Below are 17,173 nucleotides of genomic sequence, written 5' to 3' on the forward strand. Positions count from 1 at the left end.
GCCCAGTAAATAATCTTTCCTCCCATACATGAATTTTTGCAGAGGCTCTATTTCAAATAAACCAGATATGCCAGTATGAAATAGTAAGAATCTATCACAACTGGCATGAGATTTACAAGTTCGGGCTACAGGTTAGTGGGAAGTGAAAACAGTTCTTTGCAAGGGCACCAGAAGCAAAGTTATCTGAATATACTGTAATTTGCTCTCAGAAGATTCTATCCCAAGCCATGAGGAAAAGGATTTTGAACTTGCTAGGATGATGTGGACACATAATGGAACTGAAATTCACTCATTTTAACCTATTATATTTATGGTGGCATAATTTAAAGAACACCCTCAGAAGTGGTCCTACTGTGTCTCTAAAGAAATTAAATTTTAAAATTTAAAAACTCTGGAAATTGCTACTTTACTGTTTCTTTACTACCAAGGACAAATGATGATGGGGATAAAGTATTAGCAACAGGAAAGCAAGGAGGGAAAAAGAAGAGTAAAGACAATCTGGCTTGTTTACTCCTGCTGAAGAAGTCATTATATATAATAAGTAACAGTTCTAGGCTGCTTTTTCCCCCAATACAGAATAGCCCGTATTTTATCATCTGACACACTGACTTGCAACTTCTAAACATGTCCAAATTTCTTATAACAAAATGAAATATAGCACAAATTCATGAAATGGTTTGGTTGGAAAGCACCTTAAAGATCACGTAGTTCCTGAAGTCCTGATGTGGGCAGCAGGGACACTTTCTACTAGACCAGGTTACTCAAATCCACATCCAACCTGACTTTTAACACTTTGAGGGATGGGACATGGCCAGCTCGGCAATCTGTTCCAGTGCCTCCTGCTGACATGTGGTGAGGGAGGAGAGAGGAGGGAAGCAAGGAAGGGTGGTGACAAGTGGCACTGCTGCTGTTCCTACAGAACGACTGCCATCACTTTGCATACCATCAGCAGCAGGTCCTGTCTTGGACCATTCAGGCATCTGCTGCTCAGATGTGCCTTCTCCAGTCCCACAGAAACAGGATGGATCCAAGTGCTTCATGGAACCAACACCTTAGCTGTACTGCTAGCTACAATAACTTATAGTAATTTCACTTAAAGAAGTTAGGACAAAGAAAATTATTCCCATGCAGCACACTTGCACTATTTAAGCTTCAACTTTAGGTGAAGGAAGTATTTTCAAGGGCATAAATATAAATGGGATCTGCAGCACCAATGAGCAAGCAAACAACTGTGTTTTATTGCTTTGAAAATGTCAGCCTAAGAAACTAAACAAGGACTATGCAAAGACCAGGATATGCCTTCTAGCTGTGTTTTCAGATTTGCTAATTTTTGGAAAAAAACAAAGTTTCCTTAAGGACAACACAAGTTGGCATTTCTGAATCAAAAAGAGCAGATCTGGATAAAGGCATGCAGTCCCATTATTAGACATCCTTCTGATAAATCTGCAGTCCTTAGAAGTGTATTAACTACATGAAAAAGCTAAAAAAGAAGTTGAAGCACAAATTCTGTTGTGGTAAAACTACTAAAGCAGCATCTTCATTTTAATAATCTGAAAGTATTTACATATTTATATATGTGGGAAAAGTGCACTTTAAGTATTTATCTAGCACCCAGTCAAGACAGCAAAAAGTGTATCTTGGATTTATTCAGTCAGCAAGTTTATATTATGAACTGGGAATTATATTAAGAACCAAGTGACATTTTACAGTATTTCTGTGAATGAGGAATAGCTGTAAAGATTAGCTTCAACTGAAATAAATCAGTAATTGCCCTAATATTCAAATTTTTAAATCATATTTGGAAGCAAACTTACAGTAACGTACCATGAGCTCTGCATTCAAGACAAAGATTAGTAGACAGTGATTAGCAAAGAAGCTAGTGCAGCCCTAGGAAATGACTGGATTGCTGTTCAACACAGAACCATTTAAATGAATGCATTTTAATAAATCCAATAAAAGAACAGCTAGGTGACAAGCAATGTGGACCATATGTACGAACAGCAGATGTTACCACTCTAGCAATCTAAGAGGAAGTAAGGAATGAGCAACTTTCACATGCACCACCAGTACAAAACTAGGGCAAGAAAAATATTCCCATTCTAACACTGAATGACATATGCAGATATTGAAAGAGTAGAAGAGACAGAGCTCAGCCATAAGAGTGATATGAAATGCAGAGAAAATATGTTGCAGTGAAAGACTTGAAAAGTGCAATCTGTTTAGTTTATCATAAACAAGACCAACAGATGATATAATCACTGCATACAAAAACCTTTGCTGGAAAAAAAATCTCACACCAAAATGACTTTTAAGATGTAGCAGAGAAAAATATCAGAAGTCTTAAAGCTGAAGGCAGATAAATTTGAATGAAGTGTAAATTCTTAAATATGAAAACAAGCAACTGCTTTAAGACCTCACTCAAATACAAAAAGATATCTTATTCTAATGAAAACTGACGCATACAAATTTGGCTTGGTGAAGGGATTCCTGAGTGAAATTTAATGGCTAAGTCAGGCTAAGGTGACATTATAATCTTAACTCTTAAATTTACAAAACATTTTATCTGCTATATCAAACAGGCACCTGTTCATGCTGTAATGAAACAGTGTGACACTCAGCAAGAAGAAGTGATCAACATTCTGTGTACTTAATTAGTAGAGCAGCTGCTACCCAATTTTTGTTAGCTGAGAATTGAAAAAATGCAGCTTCTAATTAGTACAGAGTGTACTTATCTTTTTTGGCTAGAAGTGTCAAACTGTTTCATTACCACAAAAACAGAAAATACTTTGATGCAGATAATAAAAATTTAACTGTCACTTGCCCTTAATGATTTTTAAAAGTTGAAGTATTAAAAAACCATACTATGGGAGCTTAATAACATACAGGATATGAACTAAGGATAATTTAACCTCACAGTTTTGTTAGATGTCACAGAATCATAGAGTGGCTTGTGTTAGAAGGGTACCTGAAAGATCATCCAGCTCCAACCCCCCTGCCACAGGCAAGGACACCTCTCATTAGACCAGGCTACTCAGAGCCCCACCCAACCTGGCCTCAAACACTTCCAGGATGGGGCATCCACAGCTTCTCTGGGGAACCTGGTCCAGCCCTCACCACACTCACATCAAAGAACTTCCTCCTAATACCTACTCTAAACCCACTCTCTTTCAGTTTGAAGTTATTCCCCTTTGTCCGGTCACTCTGTGCTCTTGTTGAAGTCCCTCTCGCTCTTTCTTACAGGTTCCCTTCAGGTACTGGAAGGCCACAATTAGGTCACACCAAGCCTTCTCTTACAGGATGAACAATCCCAGTTCTCTCAGCCTTTCCTCACAGCAGAGGTGCTCTCTCTCTCTAATCATCTTGGGGGCCTCCTCTGGACTCACTCCAACAGGTCCCTTTCCTTTCTGCTGCAGACCCCAGAGCTGATGCAGGGTTCCAGGTGCGGTCTGAGCAGAGCAGAGGGGCAGAATCCCCTCCCTGCCCTGCTGCCCAGGCTGCTCTGGATGCAGCCCAGGACACATCTGGCTCTCTGGGCTGGCAGTGCCCAGAGTCTGGACCACTGCTGGGTCATGTCCAGCCTCTCACCCACTAGCACCCCCAGGTGTGTCTCAGCAGGGCTGCTCTCAATCTGTTCATTCCCCAGGCTGTAAATACCAAAAGTACAACATCCAGGTGCAGCATTTTGCTCTTGCTTATCTTAAACCTCATGAGATTCCCAAGGGGCCACTTGTTGAGCTTGTCCAAGTCCCTCTGGATGGCATCCCATCATTCAGGCATGGCAGCCACACCATTCAGCTATACCTAATTCGCTGAGGGTACACTCAATCCCTTCATCTATGATACTAATGAAGATATTAAGTCCCACTATGGACCACTTGTCCCTCATATCCACCGTAACTCTCAGCCATTGACCATTACCCTTTGGATGTGACCATCCAATCAATTCCTTATCCATCTAACAGTCATCAAATCCATCTCTCTCCGATTCAGAGAGAAGGATGTTGTGGGGACCATGCCCACAGCTTTACAGAAGTCCAGAAAAAAATTATCCTTAACCCCTCCCTTGTTCACTGATGTACTTACTCCATCATAGGCCACTGGTTTGGTCAGGCATGATTTGCCCTTCCTGAAGCTGTGCTGGCTGACTCAAATCCACCTCCCTGTCCTCCATGGATCAGCTTCTAGGAGGATCTGTTCCATGACCTTTCCAAGCACAGAGCGGAGGCTCACATGGTGTTGAATCCCAGGGAATACTCCTTTCCACCCGTTTTAAACACAGGTACAAGTTTTCCCTCTTTCAGACTCCTGGGATTTCCCCTGACTACCATCACTTTTCAAATGCTATGGAGAGTGGCTTGGCAACTACATCAGCCAATTTCTTCAGGACTGGGATGCATCTCACTGTGTCCCACAGACATTATGTACATTGGACATCGACACTGACTTATGTACATGGGCATTCATGTTCATCAGGTGGTCATGAACATGATCTTCTCCTACAGTGGGAGGGACCCAGTCCCCATCTTGGGTCCATCCACTCAAGAGGCATAGAAAGAGAGGTTGCCAGTGAGGACTAAGCCATGCACACAGCTATAAAATGCCACTACTCAAGTTTATAATCATAAAATTCACTTCAGTCATGGACTTTCATTTTGCTAAGTCCAAGTTGTAGCACTGATGAGCCTTGGTTCCAGCTTTAAAAGACAAGGAGACTATCACCTCATTGAAAATTATTCATATGAAGAAAGCCTTAGAATATTTTGCCATGTAGTTTGTTCCAGAGGAAAGAAAAAAAAGAACACCAACAAAACAAAACAAGACAGGCAGCACCCTGGTCATGGTATAGCCAATGCAGTATTACAGTGAAACATGTAGCACCATGGGAGACTTCTCCTCTTCATAGAATAGCAATAAGAAAAACAGAACTCCCTCCTTCCCACAATCTTTGAAAAACAATAATGTAGTCTCTTTTAAAGGAAATTTAAATGAACAACTGCCATAACATTAATCTAAAATTTCAGGCTACCTAGAGAAATGACCTTGATTTCATACATCCCAATATTCTGCAAAAACTTGGGGAAATAAATGCAACATAACTCTCCCTACAGATGACAAATTTTAGTTTAAATGAGGCATTTCAACAGACTGACTCTAATCATGTAAAGCTAAAAGATCATTTTGCAACTCATGGCAATAATCTGGCAGATTAAGATAATTTATTTAATTCTGTAACTCTGCACTTACCCCTTGCTCATCAAGCTTCATAAGTTGTTCTGTGACTTTCGGAGTGTTGAAGGCCAGCCTTAGGCAATGGATATTCAGCTCAGGAACCACATACTCCAGCACTTCTTTTAGGGGAAGTCCCCTGGCTGTGCAATGCTTTGCAGTAGAAGGGATAGCATCTTCCAGCACGGAGCCTCTTAATGTCATGAGCTATGCATAGAAAAGAAAAACAGCACATATATTGAATTATGCACAGAGACTGACTAGCAATAGCAATGGAGCTAAACGTACTATTTTTCCAATTTTCAGTAGAGATCAAGGACATTAAGGAATTTCTGTTAGCATGAGACTAACACTGATACACAAAACATCACTCACTGATAACAGTAATCCGACTATTTCAAATGATTCATCAGATTTAAATTTTACAGGAAACTACTACCTTGAAAATTAGTATTAGTATAGTACTTCTATAACTATTGAGCATTTAAAAGTAAAATGTACATTTCTCAGGTATACCCACTGCCACACATAAAAGTGAAGAAAGCAATTTTCCTCCTCTTTGTTTGCATCTAGCTAATATAGCTCCTGTAAGTTTCTCAAGATTTAACCAAAAACAATCTTCATAAATTCCTCTGTATTGGATGTTATGGAGTAACTGACAAATATTCTGTGCCAGATAAACATGTAGCATAATTCTGTCAGAAGGTTCCTGGATTATGAAGAAATCTATTATCAATGCTGAAAAGCACATAAACCACATATTCCACCTGGTTTTGCCTGCTCACTTCTATTTTCTTTTACTATCCCCCCTGAACTGCTTACCTCACTGGTTCTGAATATGATCCGATAGTTGTACTGAGGTCCATTTTCTTTGATTTCCTCTGGCTTCTCTCTTCTTATACTCACAGCTACTGGACCCAGATTCTCATCTGCCCCAAAATAGTTCCAGTGTTCTTGTATATGAGGAGAAAAAAAAAAAAAAGTCTTACTTCTTACACTTCAACTGTATTTTCATGCTTGATTGTTACACTGGAAATGAACTGCCAGATCCATGGAGTCAATAAGAGCATGTCTTCAAGTGGTACCAGGATGTCATTCTTGTGCTTCACTTCTCTCGTGAGCTTCTTTTGTACAAAAAGGCTGAAATTCAACATGGCATCTCTGCTTAAATAGGCCCAAAACAGGATACACCTCTTACATCAGCTTTTGTATTGCCATCTGTTTCATTCACATTGAACTAATTAAGTACACCCAATTTCCTCCATTAAAAATAAAAAGAAGGAAGGCAAATGCACCAAAGTGGGAAACTCAACAATCTATGTTAAAATAGAAATGTCAAATAGAAATGTCAAATAAAATAGAAATGTACTTAGCAAAGGATGCAAATTATTTATTTTTGTTTGACTGTTTTTTGCTTTTTCCATACACATTATTCAGTTCTAAAATGGAAAATCTGATGAAGCTGAAAAAAGTTAAAGGCTTGTTCACAGTAAAAATATCAAAACATAGTACCACAGAAAAATAAGGCACAGGAATAAAATGACTAGCATAAATATTGAACAGTGTTCAACCCTTAAAGCGTTAAAAGTTTAGTTGAAAACCTGTCTGGTGGGGAAGGCAGCAGAGAGGAGAATACAGGATTGGTGAAATCACTCACTAGCTGAATAGCAGATTCTTTGAAACATTTTTTTATTTGTCTAACTACAGACATGCAAAGCCAAGCTTTACATGAAAAAAAGTTAGAAAAGCACATTTACAAAAATCAAAGCTCAACAATTGTAGAGATTGGTGTTGAAGGCTCTTCTACAGTACATTTTGAGCATTAAAAAAAACTGTCTTGACTGATGACAGAGGTATGTAACCATTAATGCAGCAATATATAAATGAAGCTGCACATATCTTAAGTGACTGCTGAATTTAAACATACATTCCCTAAAAGAAAATTCAAGAGAAAAGTCAAAAAATAGCAGTCAAGCATTGCATGAGAAAAATAAGTCTCATGTCAACATTTTCCAAAAGCTGCATATATGAATGAATATTTTTTACTTCTTTTATTACTTTTAATTCTTTTAAAATTTATAACTTCTTGGTTCTTGCAAAATCTCCCTCCAACTCACTAAGTGCTTTCACACAGCTGTCCAGCACTTTAAGCCCTTCGGGGCTTTACTCAAGTCCCCAGTGTCTGGTATTTTATTATCCTTCACTCATTGTTTTCTGTTTAAGATTTCAGAGCAGGCCAGACATAAAAGAAACATGCTCTCTACTAAATTCCTCTGCAAGTAATGGAAAGCCAATACTCTAAACAAAGGTCATGAAAATTCAAAATTCTTCTAATAGCTTGTGGAATATTGTGTAAATATTGCCATTAAACTTTGGGTGGTTGAAATGTGAGTGGGAAATTACTAATAAATTAGCTTATCTATATAACCCTAATTACATTTTCATACTTGTCCACATATATGAGCCCTGTAAATGCCAGAAATGTTCCGCTGTTCAAAATTTCAAATTATCTTACTAGCATCCTAGTCCTTCTACCTCCTGCATTAAGTAGGTTGTTTTTGTTTGTTTTTTTTCCAGGATGTTTATAGCTTGCCAAACAGTTTGTGGCAGACAAGGTCAATGCAGAATCAGCACAGTCTTGGAGAAAGTCAGAATATTTTTTTAATCAGCATATCATGCAGCTTCCAAAACCTGAGATAACTCGGCCATCTCAACACTAAACTGCTTAGTGACTCAAAAACAGTAATGTGGCTTTGATTTTATAACAGAAAAACCTGAAGTAAAAAGATATGGTGGTCATGCATACTAGAAGGGTCCAGACAATTCATTAATTTTCTGTATTGACAGCCACACAGATGGTTAAAACTTGCATACCCTGCAACCACTCTAACCTGCAATTCAGATAAATTTTCTCAGGAGAAATAATTCTACGTCTTGAAAACACATTTAAGAAGAGTGGCAAGAGGAATGTTTGAAACTGCATATACATACACAAAATACAAAATACACAGACAATTCTGCATCATTTGATTAAGCTTTTTAATTAGCTCCTGTTGCTTTGGAAAAATGCATAAACGAGTGTGGAACTTTACACTTCTCTCCTAAGAGGAAATGTCTTTTATTCTCTTCTTCTTCAGTCTGCAGCAGGCAGCTTCTTTCTTGCTCTCCTCTGGACATCCTTCACCCTCTACTCACATTTCCTACTGGGTTGTTCATTCTTTACCTTCATCTTCAATCTATCTATCTTTCTCCTCCCCTAAACCCCATCTTGGTATTCATTCTGCAAGCTGCACTATATCCCTGTACCTGACTACTTCTCCTTCTGGTACACTTTCTTGTACCTCCACCTGATTTTCCCTTAAATTCTGAATCTCCTTACATCAAATAATTTTCTCTTTCCAGTGCAGGAAAAAAAGTAGCAAGATTAAAGTGTAAAAAGCTTAATATAAAGGGAGCTAATTAGTTGTTTTATTGGGAAAACAAGGACTGTGTCACCATTATAACTCAAGAACTTGATGTCAAACATGAATACCATAGAAGACCAGCTTATTTCTCTACACCATACAGAAGCCAATTGGAAACAACATTTTTTGAGCTTGACATTTGACCTAAACAACTGTTGAAAAATAATTTAATTTACAGACAAGCAGGACAACTAGCAGCAGCCATAAATTAATTTATAAATCCATACTGAAAAAAAACTCATAATGACTTGATTGTAGTTTGTCATTAAAAAAATTATACACACTTTTTAAAAACAGTTCAATATTTATCATATAACTCAAAAGATACTTCCTGTGAAAGAAGCAGAGCTAAAATATTTATTTTCCTGGCAGATATTTATGAGTTTCCTTTGCAAAGGAAATCCAAATAAATGCACTTGATTTTAACTGAAGAAGTTATTTTGTGCTTTCATCATATTTCTCTCTAGATATCATGTCCAACTGATATTTTGTGTCATCACACAACTAGAAATAAAAACCCCAAACATTTCTCTTCTGACTGAAACTCACATCAAGCATTTTCCTCTAATCCTAGCTCAGCATTTACAGTACTGGAAAACCCTGCCCAGTAGTTCTCTGGAGAGAAAAGGGCAGGCAGAATTTTGGGAGCTCTGCAAGTCTAGCCACATACTTGAAAGGCAACAAGTCTTGGATAGAATACGCAGCAATTTAAAGCATTAGGGAAAAGGGTATTTTTACTGGCTGCCAACAGTTAAAGGAAAGCTTACCAACAGCTCATTTGTTATAAAACCTGTTCAGGAAACTATTTACTTCTCAGTCAAGTCTTTCATTCTAAGCCAGTAACTAAAATTTGTCCTAAATAGCAACATTAGCAACTACTGCATGAGGAGGATGGAAGCAAAACAGATGCTCTTGGTTCTTTCCATGAGAACTGTAACTCCCAGACACAATTATGGGGACAGAGAAAACAGACTGCTCCTCTGGAGTGATATGATCTCTCTTCTGAACTTCACTCGGACAAGCTGATAGAAACAATTTTTTCTCTCTCTGTGATTTTCATATTGATTCTAAGTAACTCTTTAATAAACATATCTACAACTTAAAAAAAAATGGTTCTTGTGCTGGCTTCATCCTCTCTCCATTTTTTTTTATGCACAAGCTTAACTTATAAATGCCTAGACTTCCAACTTTTAGTTAAGTCCTTCTATCAAATACACCTTTTAAAACACACCATTATTTAATCACCTTGTAAATACTTCTTGTGCATCATAAGAGTAGCATTCGTTTCCTATAAAAATAAACATTCCCATGTGAGTTACTTGTGCATAGGCTTCTGTTAGTGAATTGAGGGAAGAGACTGCAATTCATATGCTAGTGCAAGGTTCACTCCCCTCCACAGAATCCAAAGGGAATCTGCACAATTAGTTCAGCTATAAAGTGGAGAAACTGAATTCAGCCTTGGGAAGTAGCATTATAAAGTTCTCTTCCAAATATCTTTTTCTAAGTATCATTTTTCTTACCTCCAATAAACTGTCTCTTCCAGTATTTTCACATTTAGCAGTTTGGACACCAGGCCAGAATACTATGTATCAATTCCACTACTCTGTAGAGGGACCAATTTCCTTTACATACAAAAACTCATCCATTTGCATTCAGTAAAATTCTGTAAGACTCATCCATAAATGTCACATGCAAATATTTTACACTAACTAGATTAAAATATTTGAATTAATTTGGACCATGTTAGTAATACTAGAAGCTCTCTTATCCTTCCTCCATATACTACTAAAACTTGAGATGGATCTATCATCTAAGTAACAGTACCTGTAAAAAATGAGCTATTGATTTCATACAATTAAAAACTTCAGACAAGTCACCATCAGCATTTTGCCAAATTACCCTGAAGAAATTAAAAGGGCCTATATGAAATCAATGGCATTCATCTTTTTAAGGCACAGATTAACTACGTTTTTTTTCTTTTACGTGACAAGATCAATTTTTCATGAAATCTCACTGACATCATTGATGATTTTTAACTGTCAGTTCTTTATTAATATAGTCCCAAATTATCTTCTTTGTTATTTCCAGTTGGAATGAAAACCAACTCAGGTTTACAATTCTCTGCAACACTGGTTTTTATTCTTTGCAAGCTCTAGGATTACTAGGTATTCTCCAAGTCCATGAAATTTTCCTGGTTTGAGATCTTTAAAAGCTATTGTTGTCAAATCAGAATTCATCTAAGAATACTTCTTAAGACTATAAAATTACCTGAAGCCTACTGACTTGATGAGCTGATTCCACTGAAACTGTCTTTTGGCACTGTCTGTTCCATTTGTAACATAATAAAAATCCAACCTCTTCTTCCAGCAAGAAAATTTCTGTATCATTACTTGCTTCATGTTACATAAAAAATTCAGTTACAACTGACTTCCTAGATTTTTTCCCCCATTATGCTGCTTCAAGTTTTATCACTATTCCACCTCATCAACTTTAGTCTAAAGTTTGCTCAGGGAATGATGGGTGGTCAATAAAATGTGTTTTGTACTTGTAGAAAACTGGGGCTTGGGATATCTCATGAGGCTTCTGAAGTACAGCTTTTCAGATAAAAATCTCTGATTGAAACAACACCCTGGTTTGGACTCTGCTGGACTGAACACAAGAAAAGTGAATTTAAAACCCCAGTTTTATTGCTTAAAGAAAAAAAAATCACAGCTTCTTCTCCCCATCTAATCCTACTCCATAACATACATTTTTACATCTGTCTGCCCGTCACCAGTACCCTTAGGACTAGATTATGTTGATTTTATCAATTCTTCTTAATTACATCCACCAAAAAATGGAAATGTAATGGTGACTAGAACTGTAGTAGCATGAGGGTGTGGTTTCCTGTAAGAAGGCAAATCAAAAAATTGTTTTTGCCGAAGGCCTGAAATTCCACTCACACCTCCTTCCTCTTCTTCTCTTTCATCCCTTACCTGGCTGTATGGCTTTGGCACTTCTGTGACTGTGAGGAAAGATAATATCCCTCTCCAGAACTGGAGAAAAACAACCAAGCAGTAAACCCCAAATTTATTGTGATGGCAAGAATTCTGCTTTGCTTGCTTAGTAAACTCAACTGGCTTATCAAGTTCTCTGAAAACAAGAGAACCGGTACAGGGAAGAGGGAGGAATAATGTCTTCCCCTCTTAGTGCTGAAATGCTGTAAATCAGGTCAGCTGTAACATGAAACTTTAGCTGCTGATTGTGAAACTCACTAGACTGATAAGGAATCAAATTGCTTCAGAGGGAGACAGAGAGGAAGATAATCACAAAGGTCACAAACCTCAGGCTCTCCCCTCCAAACCTACCTTATCCTATATCACACATCTAGCTTACTTTTCCCAGGAAACCATTATTTTTCCTAACTTCTATGTGTCCAAAGGAACATGGATCAGCACTCTCAAAAAACACGGAGCAAAGGCTACCTCTCAGCCCTAGAAAGAATGTAGAAAAAGGAGACTATGGAAAGAGTAACAAGAGCCAGCTAAACAATGGACAATACACAGAGGAAGAGGTGAGAGATGGACATATTTTGAAGGCAAGGGAAAAATGTAAAATATTATTATTAGCAATAACATGCAGTTAAGAATAAGTTTTTTTCTTTTAAGACCATAAATTTAATTCTAACCAGGCATTCCTCTTGCTTCTATAGGTGAGAAACAAGTTCTTTTGACCTGCATTCACTAAATAGAGAAGAAAAACAATCTTGATCATTGGAAGGTAAGGAACAAGCACTCTCCAGGTCAGTCCTGAGACCAGCTCTATCCACCAGGAACTACAACACAATTCTGCAAACAGAACTCTTTTAAAGGACTTTGCTTTGCACTCCTTTATGACCATTTTCAGAATTGTGAAGAACAGAGGGAGGTCTGCATCTCCCGGTGCCAGTATCATTTTGACAGGGGGGAGAGAGAGGGGGAGTATCTGGGTAATGTTTGGGGTTTGCTCTTTTCTATAGGTCAAAAGGCTTTGGGCTTTTTTCTCCCTCCCATATATATACAATGGAAATTATAATCCTTGGTTTCAGGGCAGAAACATGTGATAAAAGAACTGCACCCTGGTTTTTCAGATTCAGTGTTGGCATTGAAACACAGGTATTTGTGTGTGTGTGTATAAAGTTGTATCTACACATATCTACATTTCTGTATTATTTACTTCGAAAAATTTTGAAATGCGTTATTAAGTGAATTAGGATGTCCAAAGATTATTGTAACTGTCCAAGATACACATTCCATTAAATCCTCAGTACACCAACTCCTGGCACAGTGGGAAGAAAGTTCACGTATTTTTGGATTTTCTTGTTTCTACCTTTCAAGTGTAAACCCCTGCCCACTTCTATGGATACCAAAAGCTGCATTTCAAGACATTAATACTTTGTAGCCATTGCTACATCTATCAGCAATAAAATCCTCAACATTTTTATAGTCCAACAATCTGAAAGACTGTTAGATATAGCACATACCATCAGTAAAACACGCCATACTAAAAAAATCCCTAATTCTTGCAAATACTATTAAGTATCAACTGAATTTTGCATGTTTGGAAAACAAAAAAACCATTCTTCAAACTCAGGGAGAAATAAAATTTACCTACCTTTCTGGTAGAAGAATTTTCTATAATAATATGCACCAAGGTCTACGTGTTCAACGATGTATCTTTTCACTCTGTCCAGATGTAAAATCAGATTCTCCTTGGGAACTTCCAGAACTGCAACTCCAGCATTTGTGCAATGAGAACTCAGAGTCGACTCAAATGAGGCACTTTCACACCCACTGAAGGAACCTGAATTAGATTTGGAAAGGCTGATCTTCCTTTCCCCTTCCCCACCAATCTCATTACGAAAATAAGGACAACTCATCACTAGTTCATTGCTTTTATCATCCCCCTGATCCATATTGAGACTTCCTTTTGAATTCAGGTCTTCAGTGCTGCCCATTGGAGAATTGAAACTTGCAGAATGGGACAAGGGTCCAGAGACAAGTGATGCTACAGCAGCAGCAGATGCACCTGTCGTTGTGTTCCTTCTTTTAATAACATTATGCCTGTTGATTGCTGCTTCATTTAAATCAAATAAAATACTCTGTACATCATAATGAGCAAAACACTTCGGACAAGTCCAAGGCTTAATGCTATCTTCTGACCTGTTATCTTCAAGATCTGAAGACTTCCCAAGTTCCCCTTCACCTTTGGCATTGCGCAGCTTACGAAAAATAGATGAATCTCCTGTCTCTGATTTTGAGCGTCTCTTGAGTGGCTTCTCCCTCTCCTTAAAGAGTCTCAGGTTTTCCCTTTGAGTGATAGGTCCATCTATCACATCTAGAGAGAATCCTGAACCCTTGCTTCCACTGGCAATCAGAAGCTCACCAAGTTTAGTTGAGCCTGGGCTTCTCTGGTCAGACTTTTCATCTTTATAGCCCTTCAATAAGTCAAAAAAACTTTCCCCTGAAGTTCCCTGCTTATCTATGGAAGATGTGCTGCCATACTCTCTGTGCAGAGATGGTCCAGATTTAAAAGTGGGTGAAATACATTCATCAAAACTATCCACATCAAGCTCACTTATGGTGATGTCGCTGTTGCTGCGCTGTCGTATTCTGCGAAGAGCTTTCCTTGGGGAACTGGGATAGCCATCGGGTGTAAGAAACCTGGAGTCTAGATTCTCAGATTGTCTGGTCTTGTTTTTAAGTGTGCTCTGGATGCTCTTTAACATGACAGAATCACCAGCATTGAGGTTAACAGAGCTTCCCTGACTCCCAGGACTGCTTTTAGAAGACATGCTGTCAAGGCAACTTGATGTTTCAATATCTTGACTAGATCTGGTTGTCTCCTTGATGTTCTCCTTTCTTGGGGGCCAATCAGCAATCCTTGCCCTGACCCCCATTTTAGGGACTCCAGGGGTAGAGGTAACATGGTGGGAGCTCTCATTGCGAGGAGGTCCAACTGGTGCCATGACCGCAGATCCTAAACTGCCATTCTGTGACCTAAAGCGTCTCATGTAGAAGTCATCCGAGTGGACTTTTGAGGTGCCATCTGTCCCAACTGATACCCCAGTGGCAACAGCCCTTTCGGTCTGGGACCGCTTCAAGCTGGTCATGGTCTTTCAGTATGTTCAACCTTAGTAAGTTCCAAGAAAAAACACAGTCATTTCTGCTTTTTAAATGCACAGTTCTCTTCTGGAGAATACTCTCCAAAATATACAATGGTTGCATGAGATCTTAATCATGGACATTTAAGGACACAGTTAAATGCAGGATGTCTAGAAAATTCAGATATTTAGTAGGTTTTGATAAGCAGTAATTTCCTTTAATTTCTGCATTTTAAGAAGTAGCCATGCTCCAATACATTCAAATAGTTTTAACATCACTCGTGGTCCAAAATGTCAGAGTTGTAATTGAATCGCTTATGCTTCTCTTAAGCCTAGAACAGAAAAAAAGAGAGAAAATCATTAATTCTTTAATACAGAACTTTTTTGGTAACTGATACTATCAAGGTAATTATTATACTTAATTAGTATTTTTAACAAACATGTTTTTAAATCACATTGATCATCATCTCAAAAATGCAGTGCTGTGTAACATGGCAGTGAGGAGTTTTCTAGATATTGTTGGGTTGTCTTCTGAAAAAATAATTCTGGCTTCTGATTCCAACAAATACAATTTTTTCCTTCTGAATTGATTAGTGGTACTTTTTAGTTGGGTTACTGAACAGTGTTACAAAGCACAAGTATGGAGCTTCCCAGCTAAGGATACATACAGCATACATTTCCCAGAGAAATTGTACAAGAGACAAATCAGGACTCCAATATTTATAAACATTTAAAGATTTACCATTTACAAGTCACACATCCTCGGTTGCTATTAGCTATTAACACTACCTATTCAACTTTCCCATTAATGTAAATATCTGATATGTTAACTAAAAAAAAAGGAAGCTAATCAGCAAAAAGTGTACAAAATTGTAAAAGATCTAAGATGGCTGTCAAGAACATTTATTCTGTGCTTTGCACAGCCTTATTTGCAGATCAGCTGCATAGTCCAGAAAGCATGTATTAGCTCTGACCAGAGTTTACAACATGTAAAAAGGTTAAAGCTAAATGGAAACACACACTTTGAAGTAACTTGATAAGAAAAGTTTCATTTATTTCCCTGGCTAATAAAATTTTGTCTACCATAGCTACTGTATTATTCTAGCTTCACAAAGTCACAGAAATTAAATGCTTTCCCATACCTCATCAGTAAAGAAGCAATTACAAAGCCTTTAGTACACTGCCCTTTGAGGAGTTAAAAAACCATAATCCACATATATATCCTTTGCTGGTAGAAGACAAAAGCATGGGATTGTCAAGATAAAATCTTGCATTGCTGTGTACATACTTTAACACAAAGTAGTTAATAATTTTCAAAGGCTGAACCAATCACACAAAATGTGTCCTTTAAATATTTGCCAAATGTGTGCAGAGATGCTGCTGAACCAGCACTGCATTGACAATAGAGTATTGTCTAAAATCAAGGCTTTCTAATGCTTCCAGGGAAACCAGCACTTTCTGCAGCCTCAGAACTACAGTACTTTGCACCACACTAATTAAATACCAAGCCAGGGCACTTTCTGCCTCCAAAGGCAGCATGTTTAAAGTTCACTTGCCATATAAAGCACCTCTTTAAAATAGCTGTTCTTAATATAAAACTCAACACATAAGGAATACTTAAAATGCAAGCTGACTGCATCACACATAACAAGAACAGTGCGAGTCACCCAGGGTACTACTGTATTTGCACAGCCATTTACATAAACACAGCTCTTCTCCTTGTAAGGCTGCTACAATCTTAGAATCATGGAATGGTTTGAGTTAGAAGGGACCTTAAAGATCACCCAGCTCCAACACCCCTGCCACAGGCAGGGATGCCACCCATTAGATCAGGTCTTGAACACCTCCAGGGATGGCCCATCCATAACTTCTCTGGGCAGCCTATTCTAGTACCTCACCACCCTCACAGGAAAGAATTTTATACCATTTAATCTAAATTGTTCGTATTTTTAGTTTAAAACTGTTCTAGTTCTTAGCCCCTCGTGCTATCACTATCTCCTCAGGTAAAAAATCCCTCTCTTTTTCAAAGCCCTCTTTAAGTACTGGAAGGCTGCAGTAAGGTCTCCTCACAGCCTTCTCTTCTCCAGGCTGAACAATCCCAGCTCTCTCCATCTGTCTTCTTAGAAGAATTGCTCAAGCCCTCTTATCTTCATGGCCTTTCTCTGGAGCTGCTCTAACAGTTCCGCATGTTTCTTTTCCTGAAGAATCCAGACCCAAACACACTATTCCAGGTGGGGTCTAACAAGGACAGAACACAGGGGAGACCAACCTCCCTGGCCCCGCTGCATTTGATGCAGCCCAGGGTACAGTTGGATTTCTGCACTTGCAGCATTGTTGACTTCCGTACAGCTTTTTGTCCAGC

The 17,173-nt window shown here is 38.3% G+C and overlaps 1 protein-coding gene across 4 annotated transcripts in view; it reads right to left on the bottom strand.

The window, feature by feature from the left end:
* The window catches only part of SIPA1L1 (signal induced proliferation associated 1 like 1), a 199,121-nt gene that overhangs the window by 54,946 nt on the left and 127,002 nt on the right, over window positions 1–17,173 (bottom strand). For all 4 annotated transcript variants that reach the window (XM_014252045.2, XM_014252044.2, XM_088057235.1 and 1 more), the window contains 3 exons: window positions 13,323–15,143; window positions 6,049–6,179; window positions 5,245–5,433 (listed from right to left, as the gene is read on the bottom strand). In XM_014252045.2, the coding sequence (XP_014107520.1) occupies window positions 5,245–5,433; window positions 6,049–6,179; window positions 13,323–14,820 (1,818 nt within the window). In that variant the 5' untranslated portion in view covers window positions 14,821–15,143. The remainder of the gene's footprint in view (window positions 1–5,244; window positions 5,434–6,048; window positions 6,180–13,322; window positions 15,144–17,173) is intronic.

This window comes from Pseudopodoces humilis, chromosome 7 (genome assembly GCF_049639895.1).
Source record: "Pseudopodoces humilis isolate 2021_Gansu_Grassland_sample_001 chromosome 7, ASM4963989v1, whole genome shotgun sequence".
Lineage (NCBI taxonomy): Eukaryota > Metazoa > Chordata > Aves > Passeriformes > Paridae > Pseudopodoces > Pseudopodoces humilis.